The sequence below is a fragment of the Pituophis catenifer genome, unplaced genomic scaffold (assembly GCF_029215685.1).
Source record: "Pituophis catenifer annectens isolate HBS135680 unplaced genomic scaffold, rPitCat1.0.hap2 SCAF_3, whole genome shotgun sequence".
NCBI lineage: Eukaryota > Metazoa > Chordata > Lepidosauria > Squamata > Colubridae > Pituophis > Pituophis catenifer.
This window is the reverse complement of record NW_027256883.1, coordinates 124,210,641-124,228,417: the sequence shown is the minus strand read 5'-3', so window position 1 is coordinate 124,228,417 and position 17,777 is coordinate 124,210,641. Positions and strand designations below refer to the sequence as shown.

At 42.2% G+C, this 17,777-nt stretch overlaps 1 protein-coding gene across 2 annotated transcripts in view; it reads right to left on the bottom strand.

The window, feature by feature from the left end:
- Positions 1–16,424, bottom strand: part of NR5A2 (nuclear receptor subfamily 5 group A member 2) — a 121,220-nt gene extending 104,796 nt beyond the window's left edge. Inside the window, exon 1 of one of the 2 annotated variants that reach the window (XM_070941000.1) lies at positions 16,202–16,424. In XM_070941000.1, coding sequence (XP_070797101.1) covers positions 16,202–16,265 — 64 coding nt within the window. In that variant the 5' untranslated portion in view covers positions 16,266–16,424. Of the gene's footprint in view, positions 1–2,037; positions 2,103–16,201 lie in introns of those variants that run through there. The other variant, XM_070940999.1, reaches the window with a different exon arrangement.
- Between the last annotated feature and the right edge of the window lie 1,353 nt (positions 16,425–17,777).

Here is a 17,777-nt window from a genome sequence, read left to right as displayed (position 1 = left end):
TCAGCCGTCCTCGATAAGAACTGGGGAAGATGTTAAAATATAACTCAAATTCGCCTTTTGAATTTTCATTGAAGGGAACCTAAGGGGCACGAAGGGTGTGTGTGCCTGGAAGAGATTGCCGGCTCACAAAGTGAATAGAGGCGCTGCTGGATTTCCCGTAGCAATTAGGCTCAAGCAGTTCCCCTCCCCCACATCCCTACTTTCTTTCTCCCCGGCCCAGCTGTAACAAAAAGCACCTTAGCAATTCTTTCCTGTCCTGTCTTTTGTAAAGTTTCCCAGAGACTATTGCAAATCCTGCGCGCTTTCTGAAAGAAGCGAAGTCTCTTAAGGCGTTAGTACTTAAGGATTCCTCACAGGTATTAAAAGTGGAAGCCAATCCAGTCTCCCCCCAAGGTTTTATATTCCCCGCGTTCAGGGACCCCCCCCCCGGGACAGCGAGCTAAGCTTCCCGCGGTCCCGGCGGAAAGTAACTGTGGCTTCAGCACAGCAATAGGCTCAAATCCCAAGTCATGGGGATGGGGATGGGGGACGGGAGAAGACGGAAAATTGCATCACTGCGCGGAGCACTCCAGGTCTGTCCCCCGCCATCTGCTAGCTAGGGGAGTTTTGCTCTGGAGGAAAGAAATTTAGAAAGATTCCGTGCGATGTTTTTCCGCCCTTCCATTCCCTGTTTGCTTCCCTCGCCCCAGTGATCGCTGGGATCGGAGAAGGGCGGCGCGGAATCAACTAGATCCCTCCAGAACTTGACGTCTCTTTTTCTACCCTTCACAAGTTTAGGATTCTTTTTGTGATTTCCTCCTTCGGCATCTTCGCCTCGTCTGATCCTAATAAGGTCCGCTAAAGAACTTCGGCTGGCCCTTAAGCCGGGGTTTGCTAAAGCTACAATCTCTACCTTCTGATGCTTCAGGGGACGCGGTTAGTTAGCAGCATTCAGGGACCGTCTCGGAAAACGTGTACGCGCACACCCACCTTCTTGCTTTCTGTTGAGGACGTTCCCTAGTTTAATCAGTCAAACTCCCATTAAAAAACAAAACAAAAAAAAAAAACACCCCTGCCCTCGGAGGCAGGAGAATTTCCCCATAAACGTTTAGACGTTTCTTCGTCTGTCTCCCACCCCCCATCTTTCTTCCTTCCTTCCACACCCCCCCCTTTTTTCCTATCAATCATACTAAAGCGAACGGTTTGGGAGCAACCCTGTTGGGATGGCCGACCCTTCTAATTTTGTTTTGAAAGCCGAATCTCCCCCCCTCCCCCGAAACGATTTAAACCCCTCCGTAACTAGGAAAACCAGTCCCACGAATTAGTCTGCAGTGTGCCAGTTCATTGATTTTTATAGCTCCTTGAAGGACGCCGACCCCGGAGTCCAGCCTCGCCCGGATCCCGCGCGTTTGTTTCTTGTCGCCCCCGCCAAGAGATGCCAACCGCTCTCAGCCTTCCTTACAAGAAAGCCGGTTCCCGAGCCCTTTTCTTTGGGCCGCCACCTCCGGTTCCCTTCCTCCCCCGCCCTACCTCCCAGGAGAGAAATCCCCTGGCGTTTTCCAGGGAGGAACTTCTTTCCAAGTGCGCCTCCGGCGGCCGCTGCACCATCGGCGCGTCAGACTTGAAAGTCCCTCAGCCTGACTTTTCGGGGGGCATTTTTTTACTTTCCTTTACTTTGCAGTACTTAAAAGGGGAGCTCGGGGTTGAGTAGCGGGAGGCTTTGACAGCAGCCCCCCCCCCCGGCCAATAAGACGCTGCGATCAAGGCAGCCGAGAGCGAAGCGAGTCCCACGTGGGGAGCGAGGGCTTTCCCCGAACCGTGGGTCGCAACCCGAAGCGCCTGAAAGCAGGGCTGTCTCTAGCGACGCGCTCAAAACCGCCGGTCCCAGGAGCCGCTTGCTGCGAGCTAGCGAGCCCTAACCCGGCATGCAGGAGAAAGAGGCGGCTGGGCTTGGCTTGGCTTGTCCTATCCCGCCTTTTGACTTATAGGCACATCCAAGCTCCCTCGCCGCCCAGCCGTCCGTCTGTCCGGGCGCCCGCCGGTCCTCTCTCCCCTTACCTTGCATGTTTTCCGGCATGTGCCCCCGTTCCCCATTCGATCGGACCAATCCCAGGGCTTCCGTCTCCACTTTGGGCAGCATGTCAAGGCGGCCGCGGGCAGGGCTAGGCGGCGCGCCGGCTCGGTCAGTCCGGAGGCTGAGCAGCACCTGGAAGCTGATTGGAGCGGCGAGCCGGGGAAGCTGGAAGTGAGCGAGAGTCCGCTCGGCCGTTGCCTCTCTTGCCCTCGCAGCTGATCGCTCGGCAAACCTCGGAGTGGCGTCTCGGAGCGCTCCGATCCCAAACGGGAAAGGAGCGCTCTCTCGACCCCCCTCAAGCTTTCCCTCGGATCGCCTTAAAGAGGTTGGGAGGAGCGGGCGGAAGCGAGCGGGGAGAGGCGCGACCTGCCCAGCCCGGCCACCTCTCCCTGTCCCGAGCGCAGCAGGGGCATCGCGAACTTCCAAGCTTCCCTACTCCGGAGTCAGTCAGTTCTGCTTGGCGGATGGGCTCCGCTTTGGACAAAAAAGGAAGGGGGCACTTCCCAGCCCAGGGAAGAGGAGGCGGGGGGGGGTTGGGTTGGGTTGAGTCCGGGCCGAGCGTGTGAACGTGAGCGTTTGTATGTCCAGGGGTGGGGAGGGGGGGGTGGGGAGGGAGAGGAAGGGGAGCGCTGACACTGCCCGTGCAGCCAATGAGAAAGGCGCCCAATCAGACAAGGTTGTTAAACCTGGCGGACGAACCGTCTCCGCTTCCCAGGGAATGAGGAGAAACGCGCGCACGCCGGTATTCTGCCCGGTCCCGCCGACTACGGAGTTTCTTTTTTTTTCCTTCCTAAGGTCCATTCCCCCCCACCTCCCTCCCGCAGCATTCCGCTCCTCTTACTCTGCTAGCTCTGTGTAGGGGTAAAAGTCCGTCCGGAACGTGAACAGGTCCTTCCCCGGGCAAACAAGGATCAGGGGTGACTGTTTCATTGATTTCACACACACGCCCGCATCCAGGAGTTGGTCCTATCAATCCTAACCAACGGAAGGAGTAAGTTCCGAGTAAGGAGGGAAAGGCTGCTGGACCTCGGGCCCTGGATCCGCGTTTGCTGGGAAGGCGTTCCCGAACGCGAATTTAGAGACTCGGTTTCGTTCGGAAGAAGCCTACGGCCGTCTACTTCGACCACCTCCAAGAGACGTGGGGGGAGGGGGGTGTGGTGGGAGGAGAGAGAGAGATGGGCGAGAGAGAGATGCGGTTATCCATTGCTCCGAGAGTAATGGACTTTGAGGCAGAGAATCGTCTTCGAACCCCCAACTACAGGCATGGAGACCAGTGCCCATTTATAGATTGAAAATGGGCGCATGATTGCACTCGGTGCAAAAGTTAACTCACTCTCTCTCTCCTCCTCGCTCCCTCCTCTTTCTCAAAACCCGCCTCTCTCACACACACACTTACACACACTCTCTTTTGGGTTCTAACACTGACGCGCAACTTTTACATTCTCGCTACGTTCCTGTATGCTGCAAAACTGATCTTAACGCGCCCAAAGATTTTTGTTCCCACATTCTCCTTATCCACCTCTTAATGTTTCCAGGACTCATTTTTTTTTAAAAAACGTAGGAGTTCGGTCCCAGGGCATCCTCCTCTAGAATTATTTCAACATAGCCCGAGTGAAACGTGTTTTTACTTTCGATAGCTTCCAAATGGGCAAACTGTGTGAAGCTTCTAATGAAATCAGTGAGACTTAAAGATGTTAGCGCTTGCTTGCCTCATAAGCTGCAACAACACAAAAGCAATAGGAGAAGAGCACCAACTCTTCTCCAGCCAAAGCAAAACTCTGCTAGGTTCTCCTGAAATCTCTCTGATCACCAAAGAATCACCGTTTAGCTTTTATATTCCGCACTCCTAGTTAGTATGCGCATTTTCTTTGGGTGAGGAAAACATTCATTCTCATTTGTGACCCAACATTTGGAGGCTCCGAGCAGCTTCCAACGTTTGGTTGTTATTCTTATTTTCTCTCCCCCCCCCAACACTTAAAAGTTCCCTCACTATTTCACTATTTCCCTCACTGACTTCCCTCACTATTCAGATCTGAAACAATAACACACCACACTCTACAAAACTGAACTGTGCTGGAGAATTTTGAATGAATCTTTACCAACAGACCACAAGAGTATGCAAATAAAATCAATTCTGCTGAAGAGAAATACCCCTTCAAAAAAAGCAGTCTTCTTATCATGGTATTTCTAAATATCAGCCAAGCAGGTGCTGATATTCTCATATACTGATAAAATCCAGAAAACCTGATCTGGCAGGTTTTGTGGATTAATAACTATAGAATAACTATAGAGAACTATAAAGAACTATAGAGGGCAGGTTTTGTGGATTAATAACTATAGAATAACTATAGAGAACTATAAAGAACTATAGAGAGCAGGTTTTGTGGATTAATAACTATAGAATAACTATAAAGAACTATAAAGAACTATAGAGGCATGCCTACTGTCCCTGTCCTAATGTCCTCTTTATTTGTATGTATTCAATTCCTGTTCCTATGCAAGAACCTATATTCTACTGGCTGTTATAGGGGTCATAGCTAATTTTGTAGGTGCTGATGCAATGAAGGGACATTGGGCAAAAAACAAACGAACAAACAAACTGTAGGACTCAAAACTGCTTGCAAACTTTGGGGTTCTTCTCCAGAGCTCTTTCTTAGCTGAAAGGTTAAAAAAAAAAAAAAAAAAAAAAGGAAGGAGAGGCAGAAAAGTAGCTGACTATGCCTAAACTTCATGGCTTCTAAGCTCCATCCTCATCTTCTTTGAAAAGAGCCTCCGGGGGTGGGGATGGGGGGATGTTTATACAGAATATTGTGACTGTTTAAAACATAGTCATTGTTTTATGTCTCTGCAACTTTCCAATAGTTCCTCTAAGTATGAATTTTTCATACTTGTCAGAACAACTTCCTTGGCTTCTACAAGGAAATTCACTTAAGGTCCTGATCTTTGATTCTTTACTCAGTGGGAAGATACTCTGCTTTCCATAAAGGATCTCCCTCCTTTTCTTTCATCTTGTTGCTTTCCTAGAAGGGAGAGGAACCAACCATGCAACAGACCTCCGGGTAGCTCATGCAGCAAATTAAGATTGGCAAATTAAGGGCAAATTAAAGACCGCCAATTAGCAAAAACCCTGCTCAGTCTTTTCTTCAAAGACCCCCCCCTTCCTTCTTTCCTTGCTCTCCTACTGTGATCAGTGGATCTCTTAGATTCTTAGTGATGCTGCCAAAGGACAGAGAAGCGTCTTCCTCTGGGGAGGCCTGCTCTCAAGTCCATTATTATACACTCAGATTCAAATTCAAATTCCCCCCCCCCATTATATGTTATGCTATGCCCCAAACCTTTAATGGCTTGGTTCACACAACATGCTAAGTTAAAGACTGGACTGAATGACAAGTTAGCCAGTTGCATTTTGTCTTGGTCCAGCATGTTGTGTAAATCTAACCCCCTATGTCTTGTGGTTATATCTGGCATTGTGCATTATTTATTTGTTTATGTATTTATTTATTAGACTTTTATTCTGCCTTTATTACTTTATAAATAACTGAAGGCAGCATACATAATAGCAATATCACTTATATACCACTTCATATTGCTTTACAGCCCTCTCTAAGCAGTTTACAGAGTCAGCATATTGCCCTCAACAATATAGTCTTCCTTTTACTGACCTCAGAAGGATGGGAGGCTGAGTCCTCCCTGAGCTGGTCAGGATCAAACTGCTGGCAGTTGGCAGAGTTAGACTGCAATACTAACCACTGACATTCTAACCACTGTGCCATCACGGTTCTTTTATAATACTCCTTCCTCCTCCTATTTCTCCACAACAACAACCCTGTGAGGTTGGCTGGGCTGAGAGACTGACTGGCCGAAAGTCACCCACCTGACTTTCATGCCTAAGGCAGGACTTGAACTCATTGTTTCCTGCTTTCTAGATCAGCACTTTAACTACTAGGCCAACTGGCTATTGTGATAGAGTAAGTACATATAGATTAATACTATTCAGCATCTTCCTGTGTACTTCCTGTGTATTTGTGTTAAATGGCCTTTCTTCCTTAAAGACAGTTTTTTCTTTAGCCATTTCAGTGCTAACAAGCATGGACCAGTTAATAACATCCTACCCCACCTTGCTTCAAATAATCTTTAAAAAATGGGTCACCGCAGAAAAAGTGCCACAGTGGGCTGTGGATACACCAACTGGAAAATACACTTGCATGCTACACCAACAAGATGTTATCAAACTTTGCATAGAGAAACACCTGACCTGAATCCAAAAGTTTTAAATCCTCACCTTTGAAACAGTATGGCTGGTGATCACCACATGCTCTAGTACTACCAAGAGAGGAACATGGAAAACAGTCCATCAGGCTTGAACTATGGCAATTGGTCAGCTTCTAAATATTACAAGGAATCATCAGAACTTGTGTGCAGAGGTTCTAAGATGCTAAATCCTAGATCTGCTAGAGAAAAGGCAGTGGGCCTGTTACCTCCTCTCCCTTCAGAAAGGGGCAATGACACTCTTCTAACTACCCCTCTGTGAATATATTTGACAGTCAACCTTCTTTCTAAGCCATCCAATAGGAGATGTTTCTCTGTTCCTGAAGAGAGGCTCTAGAACAGAGGTCTCAAAGACTTTATGTAAGCAGGCAAAATCTGCAGGATTCTAGCCAGCAGCATAGCTCTAAACAACCAGAAAGTCACAGACAAGGACACAGGTTGGTGGAGACTTTAATCTTCTAAACCGCTGGTATGGATTTCACACCCACAGTTACTACCTCTCTCTTACCTTCCCAAGGAAATGCTAATAATTTCCTAAAACCTTTGTGCCCAGTGCCAAGAAAGAAGAGCACTGAGTTTCTCAGCGAACAGCCCCATGTGTGCTCACCTGGGAATTTGCATCAGTAGACACAGAGGGATTTGCACTGATGAGCTATGTTTAACACAGTTAACAATGGCATCTTTTGCAGAGATTAAGAAGATTTTCTAGGAGAAAAAAAAAATAAGGGTGGCCGAGTAGCTTTGGCCTCTTTTTGGATGGCTGCCACTCTAAAGAGCTTTGAATTAAGGTCCACAGCATATGGGTTTCACTCATGACTAAAATCATTTTTTCAACTTTTCTGCACGTTTGCAGTGAGCTGCAACTCAAGACTATCTGTTCACACACACCCCATGCTTAAGGCATTGTATTTAAGAAATAGGCAGAGTTTCTTTGGCTTGAACAGAAGAGGCAAGAATGGATAAGGTGTGCCCCCTCCAAATATTGTGAACTCCTAATCCATAAACCTGGCATGTCCAGTGGCAAGAGATTATGATAACTGAACTCCAATATCATTATTAATATTTTCAAAGTACTTAAGACTTATCTGGGGCACCTTTCTTAATCCAATAGCTAACTAACTTGCAGTGAGGAAGAGGAGGAGAAAGAGGAGGAGAGGGATAGCTACTCAACTTTCAGGCCTCAAAGGAAGAGAGACCACAAACTTTATGCAGCAGCTTATCCAGCTGCATTAGTGCAAAGATGTTTTACAGCAGGAGTCTCCAACCTTGGAAACTTTAAGACCTGTGGACTTCAACTCCCAGAATTTCTCAGCCAGCTTCTTAAAAGTTCCCAAGTTTGGAGACCCATGTTTTACAGAACAAAGGTCTTTCAAAGCTGCCTTAACTGAAACCCAGAACTTTTTCACAAGTCCACAACTTCTACAACTCAAGCAATTTTGATTATTATTCTTGCAGAGGTGTTTCTTTCCTCACTCACTTCTCCAAACTTTTCTTCCTGTCCTGGTGCATCTTTTTCTTGGTTGGTTGACTCCTGACTGATCAAAAAATGTTGTATGGCAGATTAAAAAATGAATATTGGAAAGCTTTTTACCAGGAGGGGAAAGTAGAGATCTATTCTCCTTTCTTCTCTAGGCAGAAAAACCCAATTTAAAAGATCCCTCTTGAAGTGAATAAAATGCATTCTACTTGTAAACTGAGTCTTCTTTCTTTGGTGTGCCTTTCAGTGGAACCATTTAACTTATAAAACACTTCCACCTCCTAAGAGTTTCCAAATCTTGTTATTTTCCAAAGTCCTGAAACACAGCTTATACCTGATCATGCCATCTGCATTAGAAAACAGTTGCCCAACCATATGTGGAGTGATCCAGTTTCAGGCTCACTCTCTACCCCATTCACTTGATTTGGGCTGTTGCAGGAGCATCCTTATGCCTCCAAATGTTTTGTTAGAGTTTGCTGTCCAGCTATTGTAGAAATTGTGATTCAATCACCGACTGGCCACCAGTCTTTGTAGCTCAGCAAATCCCACTCCTATATAATTAATCAGCAATGTCCCACTACATTCAATAAGAATTATGGAACTGATGTCCATTCTCAAGCACTGCCATTACTAGATTTTAGTAGATCAGAGCCTAAGATGGCCCCAAACAAACCTTTCTTCTCCTCACCCCAAATTTCAGCAAGAAGGGGCACTGCCAGCATTAGCACCAGGTTGGTGTGGCAGATCAGGACTCTACTCAGTATATCATTGTTTTATTTCTCTTATTTTAGAAACACTGTGGAGAGGGGGGTAGCAAGATGCCTCCTCCCACATTGGCCTATTTAGGCTGACAAATACTCAATTTATTGTTTTAATCTTTAAATTAAATTAGGCTTACATTGAATGTCAGGCAATTCCCAAGTACATAGGTTCAGCATCAGGGAAGAACTGCCAAATCATGTTTTTGTTTTGTTTCTGCCAGAGGTGACTGAAGCGAATTTGATATGTACTATATGCTCAGAGAAGAAGTGTTGTAAAATCATTAAGTCCAGGGAGGGCAATTTCCTGGCTAAACCACTGCTCCTGAGCACATAGTGTTTCCATGAAAAGAAACATGACTGGATTTGGACAGTGTGTGCCTTACTTCTGAGTAAACATACAGAAGATGGGCAGGATGATGAAAACTAGATAATTCTATGGAAAGTAGCCTATTAAAAAACTGAATATGATCTTGATATACTCCATCCAGGTAATGTCTACATTTTATTCTCTGCTCCCAAGTAGTTTATAATTCTCATTTGGCCTAATTGTCTATAAATTCACTTAGATCAAGTTCCACTGAATTCAATGGTCAACTCTGAATAGTGCCACGTTTGGCTTCCACCCATGAGTTTGTTTCATCAACTGATCAGCTTTGATAATGCTCAGATGTGAAATAAGCAAACATTTTCCCTAGTTTCTCTATTACATCACACAAAAATGGGCATGAGAAACTGCAGGTGACAGCATTTTGCCTTCTGAGTAGAGCATTACTGCAAAGTGGAAGGGAGACATTTTATTTAATCAAAAATAGTAAACAGTTCTCAGAAAAAAAGTTTGGTGAGTTTCACTGGAATTTCAAACAAGCATACTTAGATCTGTGATGGCATCCTAGCATTTTCCAGTTCTGGATTTACTAACCAGCCTTGAATATGTCACTTATCTCTCAAGCCGCTGCTGTCAGGCTGGATATTGGTGACTTATCTTCCCAGGGTTTTTGTAAAAAAAAAAAAAGGAGCACATTATAAGCATAACATTTAAAACAGAAAGAAGTGCAGCAGTGGCTGTTAAACAGTTGATAAGGCTAAGCCATCTATCTATTCTCTTTAAATAAGCAAAAATGCATATCTATTATTTACTTCAATGTTCCACTACAGAATTCAATAATCATATATGGGGGTAAAATACTCAGGGCTGCAGCCTTATTCACCTTTCCCAGTACAATTAAAATGTCTTCCTTCCTTCCTTCCTTCTGTCCTGAATTACCAGGCATCCCCCCACCCCATTCATTCCTGAGTCACCACAAGGCGTTTTTTTCCCCTCATTGGGCATTTGGGCACACAGCAAACAACCTGCTTGCCAAGTTTATCTGCGTCCGGTAACTTTCCCCGAAAAAGACTCAAAGATCACCTCAGCACACAAAACACGCGAGGGGGGAGGGGAGGGAAGAGGGCGGCGGGAACGGGGGAGTGGAGTTGAAAAGATCGCGTGCGGGGAAGCTACACTCCCTGGCTCCGTCCAAAAATTCCCCCGGCGCTCCTTCCATATAAGCCGGCGCTCGGCTCGAACTCGGCGAAGCGCACGGCAACCCAGGAAAAACGAGGAGCTCCGAGTAACTTCGGCTCCTCAAGCCCCGCCTCCGACTGTGGAAGTTTTTTTCCCCTCCTTTCCACCCCACCCCTTTTCCTTACTGTAGGAATGTCTGTAAAAGTCCGCCTCTCTCAAAAAGAAAATTAAAAAAAAAATCCACTCAGAACTGACCCACTCCGAGCGGCCACGTAAACGCCGGCACGAAGCGAAACTTCCAAGGCGCGTTAAAAAACGCCTTGGCCTTAAGAAAGCAAAACAAAGTGGAGAAGAGACACAAATGCAATCGCTCCCGCCGATACTTCGTTCTATTAACTAAAGTTTCCCGCCATGCCTAAAATCCTGCACCGCACCTGCCTGGTTGCCCAGTGCAAATGCTTATCCGGTACAAATTCAAAAACCGTTTGGCCCTTTGCGACTGGCGTTTAAATTGCATCCGAGCCTGTATTCTGTTCTCTGCTTCCAACCGCCCCACCCCCACTCCCCAAATGTGCACGCGCGGGGCAAACTCCGAAAGCGGTCCTAAAATGAGGATGTATCTCCTCAGAAATGAGACTGACCCCCCATGGCTGTCCGGCTGAGGTGCAAACGGTGGTACGCGCGTTTGGGAAGAGTCAGGACGCCTAAAACCTGGAGTTTAAAAGCAGTTAAACATTTTAGGAGTGCGAGTTAGAGCTCGCTTTGCAACTACGGTATTTTAAAGTTCTCTCTCCCTGCAGCTAAAGTTATTTCCAGTGTAATCCTTAAAAGCAATATGAAAACGACTTGTGATTAAACAAGCTGTGAAAATCACTCGAGTTGTATAATGTCTTTTAAACAGTTTTTATTAGTTTATAATATAGCATAGCATACAAAGAAAATACAAAAGTAAATAGTAGGGAAATAGGCAAGGGAAAAGTGAGGGAAAGAAAAGGGGAAAAAGAAAAAAAAAGGCATTGACTTCCCACTCCCTTTGGTGCAGTAGAATAAGGCATTAACATCAAACCCCAACTTTTTACTTTTACATAATAGTATAAACTAGCCATTTCTATAACAACAAATCTAATAGGTAAAACCCAAAATCAAAGTTATATTTTTTTCCATCTCAAGCACAAAGTCCAGAAGTGGTTTCCAAGTAGAAATAAAAATATTTATATTTTTTCTTTCATCAAAACAGTCAATTTAGCCATCTCTGCCAACTCCATCAATTTTTGCAGCCATTCATCCATTGTGGGGATCGAGGTGGAATTGTATAATGTGATGGGAAGGGAAGGCTTTCCTCAAAACAAGGAATCTTGTCAATCAGGTCTCTTTGGGTCACTGGTGGGCGATGCCAGCAATTAGGAGAGTAGTCCCCTTAAAAAGACCTGCTAGAATTAGGACCTGGGGAGAAAAGAAACCTTTCTTCAATGGCAAACTAACCATCTCCAAACTCTTGAGTTCCCACTGCTCTAGCATCCATAAGAGTTTGTGCTTTCATTGTGCTTTCTAAAAGTAAATTAGCTTGACTTCTGAAAAGGGATAATATAAAGAAAGGGTAACCTGTGTGAAGTTGATTTGGAAGCAGCCAAACACTTCACGTGGAAATACCCAACAAACCTGTGCATTTTTATCTGCAAGGAAGTCTCATTGAAAAAGCACCTTTATACATAGGATTGGGCTTTTCATAAGATGAGATGGCAATAAAGATCAGTTTCCTCTATCTCTTTCCTGCTCTCTGTTGGTTATATGAATTTTTACAACCCAGATACAATATGCCTGGATGAGACTGGGATTGTAAGGAATTTTAACCTATCTATTCTCAAATTGCTGCAATGAAGCAGTATACATGGGCAATAACAATGAACAAGAAGTTTGGGAAACATCTTTTGCACCTCTTTTACATCATACTTATTTGAACGACAACTTCCACTAATTTGGGATTAATACAGCCTTTATCTTGGTAGGAAAGTTTATGATTTTAATACTGCATAAAAGCCACATTAGAGTTCAGCATGGAGCACGAATCCTGTCATTGATTTAGACAAGTTTTGACATGTCCACAACTTTAGCAAGACCTGACATTTATTAGTATAATTAATAATTCTCTTTATTTATATGACTGGATTGTATTTATTGCTAATCACCAACCTTTGTTTACACAGCTAGTCTAGAACCTGCCTATATCAGTGGCATGCAGTCTTTAGGATTAAAAAAAAAATGTTGCACCTGTCTACATATACAGCCATACTTTAAATCATTTCTGGGAGAAATGCAATATATGCAGTTTAAAGCAAACACATAAATGAAGTCAAATCCTTGCTCAAGCACTACCTCTCGATGGTGGTGCTTAAGTGGACCTATTTGGAAAGTCTCCCGGCAACAGGGAAATGTTTTAGGCGGCCATTTCTATTGACTGGATGGCCATAAACTTTTTACAAGCTGTAGAATTTCACAGGAAAAGTGACGTTGTTTGTTTTCCCTCCCCACCTTAGCTGACTTTCTTTCCTCCTCCTTTGACAGTGCTTGGGTTTATCCTTTTAGCCAAACAGTCAGCATTCCTTAATATTACAAATACTTTACCAGAGAGCATGTGATTTTATAAGGGTTGAGGAAATAAAAGAAGAAATAATAGGCATGATGTTTTAAAAAATTCATACTAGAGTTATATTGCTGGATAATTCCAGGAGTTGGAAGTCCACGTGTCTTAAAGTTGTCAAAGGTTGGGAAACTTGTTCTATTGTTTTAGAGCTCAGTATTAGAACTGGAATTCTAAATTAGATGGACTTCGATCTGATTGAAAAGCACTCCTAAATTCTTATCCCATAAACAAAATCATATAATTTTCATGTACCTCACACTGAAAATAAATTAGTTGAACAACAGCAACCAAATGCAGTTTGTAGGTTGATTATGAATTTTTGCCACATCTTGCATATCATGGGAATTAGATATCTGTTAAGTAATGGCAAAAGCAATTATATTTGAAAGTGCAAAAACTCCACTAGTTAATTCCAACATCCCTTTCTACGAAGGTCTAAATCTAATTAAAAATGACATTGTAGCGATATATAAATATTAGGAGTCCTGGTGCACAGTGGTTTAGAATGCAGTATTGCAGTCAAACTCTGCCCACAGCCTTGCATTCAATCCTGACAGGGCTCAAGGTTGACCTAGCCATCTTTCCGAGGTCAGTAAAATTTGGACACATATTGTTGGGGGCAATATGCTGACTCTATAAACCGCTTAGTGCTGTAAAGCACAGTGAAGCAGAATATAAGTCTAAGTTCTATTGCTATATAATTATGATAATGTATATTAAGACAATTAAAATCAAAATCATTCTATTTACTCCATATTTTCTTCTATTTCTTTTATTGCGATAAAAGAAAATCAAAATTTTATATCAGTTGATTTAATATAGAATTTAATTTAACTAAATTTATCACTTCAAGGGTAATGAGAAAATATTTCAATCTGCATTTTCTTCACTTGCCTCACTCTGCCCCCAAACAAATTGCTGAACTATTTTCTATATCTAGAATGAAATGTCAAATCTTGGTTTGGTCCAAAGTTTACACTTAATCTCCCATTAATTGGTGAATAACAACCCAGAAAGTGGGCACAATGGTGATGAAAGCTAAATGTGATATATCCTAATAAGTCAACTAAAATTAATCTATGCTTCTATCTATTCAATTGTCCCATCCTGACTCATTTAAAATAATTTATCAACAACATTTGGAGAACTTTTTCAGGTTCCATTGAAGATATTTGGATGGAGGTGAAATATCTTCATGGCTACATTATTACTGTAGTACAATACACACATCCACAACCTCACCTACACCCCACTGACAATCTGATCTGTATTCAAAAAATAGGTAGCTAAATAAACTGACAATTAAGAGCAACCTCCCAGCCTGTGGAGCCTACAGATGTCTGAGTCCCAGAATTCCCTGGCATGACTTTTGCTAAGATTCCATAAGATTAAAAGCCAAACCTGAAAGTCCCAAAGGTACTTTTTTCAAGAGGCTACTGGACTTTCTGGTTTTTCAAAGCTGAAGAAGCTTCTTGGAGGAGAAGCAAAACGTCTTCAAAGAAAAACCAGAAAGTCCAGTAGGCTCTTGAAAAATGCACCTTTGGGACAACTATGACCTGGATGACTGAGAATCTCCATAGATCAAACCTGAAAGGTATCCAATTTGTATAAAGTTGGTCAAGAGTATTGTACATTTCAGCTGCCATCAAAAACGTGGCTAGGGAGCACGTCAGAACTTCCCAGAGTAGTGTCAAATTTGTAAATAAGGTACGCTGACATAATTTACAAATAGCCGTTATTTGTAATAGATCATTAGTCAAATCTATATATGTAAATTCAACTACAGTGCATTTCATTAGAATAACTCTCCAGCTGATGCAACACTGATGGTGGATCCTTTGTAGAAATTAAACATAAGGTGCCCCCCGATAAGTATATGGTACTGTTAGGACAATCACTTGCAAGTCTGTTAGAGGTTGGTACAAAAGACTGGTGAATAAAAATGCGAATGTGAATGTTAAAAAGATGTGATTAAAAAAAGACTTTTAAAACAAGCTTAGGGAGATTGGAACTTCAGTTTTAAAACTTGGAAGATTGGGCCTGATAAGGGGTGTAATAATATTTTTATAAATATCCATGTCCAAAATAAATCCTAAATATTTGTTTTTCATTGAAATAAAAGAGAAAGATCCCATTTGTTTGGTTTGCTGCATATGTATGTATGTTTATATGTATATATGTATATATATAATCTATGTGTATATGTATGTGTGTGTTTATGTGTATATGTATATTGAACAATGTTATATTGAACAATTATGTGCCTTGATTTTCATCGCAAAAAGAAAAACTACGTTTTAAACAGTCTCCCCATCAGAGCAGTATTATGCTTGTTTACTCAGAAGTAAATCCAACTGTGTAAATCTAAGATTAATCCTGTACTGGTGTACAAATCAATAAGAATGAAATACCTTGCATTTGTTGACAATGAATGCAATTCTTTATGTGTTACAGAAAGCATGTTCAGTATCTTACATTCTTTGAGTGGAATAAATATCTGAGGATAAATCTATTGCCCTTAATTTTGTTACATTGCAGCTCATCTGTATTTACATATATAGGAAAGTGACACAAGGCAAATGTTTGGACCACAAACCCAAAAGCATTGCAATCAAATACACATACAACATAACACACAACATAACACACAACACACACGCTTCCAGCCAAAGACCATGATATGATAAGCTGTCACTACATAAAAGTAATATTTCACTTCAGTGAAATGAATCTAGAAAATATTAATCCATGTTCCTTTCAAATATCCAACTTGAATTGAAAGTATCCAGAACTTTTCTCTTGATTAAACTGATAAATGAATCCTAAACATAGAACGTTTAGCAAGAAACAAATATGGGCTGAAAATTTTACATGAAAGATAAAAAATAACATACGACAATATCACAATCTAAAATAGTGTACAGTCTTTTGGGAGTGGTTTCTCATTTCGATTTAGTATTTGATTTGTTTAAAATGTTATTTTACAATGCTGTATTTTAAAGATAAAATCATTCAGACTTAGATTTTGTATAATGCAGTTTTTCAAAGGTCTGCTTGACTTTCAACTGTCATGAAACTATTTTGCTATAGGCTTAGAACTTTACATATAAATGTGGCATACCTAGTGTATACATGCTTTCCTTTCTATTTTATTTCAGTAAAAATCTCTGAACTTCGGATTAAAAAATGTGTATCTATTTTCTAAATGACAAGAGATTTCAGCATATGTTCAGCTGCTTTGCTGAAATAACGGGACCTTCAAGTTGTTTTTGATAAATCTGTTGCATTTGAAGAAAAACAGGCTAATTTAATCATCAGTATAATGGCGGCGTCCTTTTCAATATATTTATTGCAACTGAATACTTTTGAAGAATCAATTTATTAACAATGAAGAGATTCTACAATGATTATTCTCCATTATGGAATGCCCAGGAAGGCTTGGATTCAATTCTGTCTGAAACAGTTTATCAAAAGAGTTGGAAAAAGTCTGACTTACCACCTGGAAGAAGCCCATGTTTTATAGGTTCCTGAGTGTTGCTGGTATCCGAACTAGAAGACATAATTAAGCGCAAATATATAGTGCCCTTGGGTTGCAGGTATACAGCATTGAACACAGCGAAAGGTGAGGCTTGTAAACTTCTCTGGCCTTGGGACAGCGGCTACAGTAACCTTCAGTGAAAGTCAGGAAGCAGTCCATCAACGGTGCGCACACACAAACACACACATGCAAACGAAAAATCCAATAATTCAGAAAGTAACAGGCCGGGCTTTCAATGGACTCTGTACTTTTTCCAGCATTAGTGACCCTCTGTAAACCAGCCATCCCATTTCGTGATGGTCTCTAATCAGGAAAATCAGGAGCTGGGATAGGCTGGGCTTGATCACATGACCCCCAACAGGTTGATAAGCAGACCCTGTTATAAAGTGACAGCAAAAAAAGAGATAAGAACTCTTGGCAGATAGCAACAGAGAAATGATTAACTCTGTGTTGCAGAGGTGCTGTGAAGCAGAGAGAGGAAGGCTGTAAACCTGTGGGGGTCAGAAGATCATACCAAATGGATAACCTCCCCCCACCAGCTTCCATCCCATTCTAAATGGCAACACCTATAAACTCATGTTGGTGACTTGCCTCTTGATGTCATCATTTCTTTACAGAGTGGACAACAACGCTGAGCTTTTTGGGCTTCTGTAAATATCTGGGGAAGGCAGAGCAAGCAAACATTCCTGCCTTAACTTGGGCCTACAACATTTATTGCTCTGTATTCCAAAGCTACACTGTGGAGTAAACCTATGGTGATTTTCTGTCTGACACAAACATTTTATTGTACCTATTCATTAGACAGGAGACTAATCCCAGCTTGTTTGTCTGTTAGCCAGCAGTTAAATGTATAAACTCTCTCCTCCTCACTCCCCCAATAACTTAAAAACCTTTACTGCATGCTCGAATATAATTTTCCAGGAGAAAATAATGGCATCTGCCCAGTTGCACTGAGTTCCTGCTCTTAGTTTGATTACCTGAGCTGAACGAAACATTTTTCCAGATTCTACAAACCTTAAACATTATATTGAGGTCCCAGCAACAGCATTTGTGGGTTGTGGGTTCTCCTACACTGAAGGTTTTTAAGAAGAGATTGGACAACCATTTGTCTGAAATGGTATAGGGTCACTTGCTTGTGCAGGGGATTGGACTAGAAGACCTCCAAGGTCCCTTCCCATTCTGTTCTGTTCTGCTCACACGGACAAAACTGGGTTGGATAAATAAGAGTTTTCAAGTCTATAAGGCAGAATCTTATGAAGTGATCCTTCTTTCCTAAATTACCAGGAAATCAGATTCATTGCTGCCAATAAAGCAATACATCCACGGACTGCTTGTCGCTTATCACCAATCAACTGTAATTTTAACATGTCAGGAAATCATAATAATAAAAATAATAAAAAACAAGGATAATAATAACTACAATTTAATATTTTAACTGAAGCTAGAATGTGTGATATTAGAATGCTGTTCACAACATTTAGCATTATTTATGATATTTTAGAAGCCAAATGATATTCAGTCTACTTTTGATATT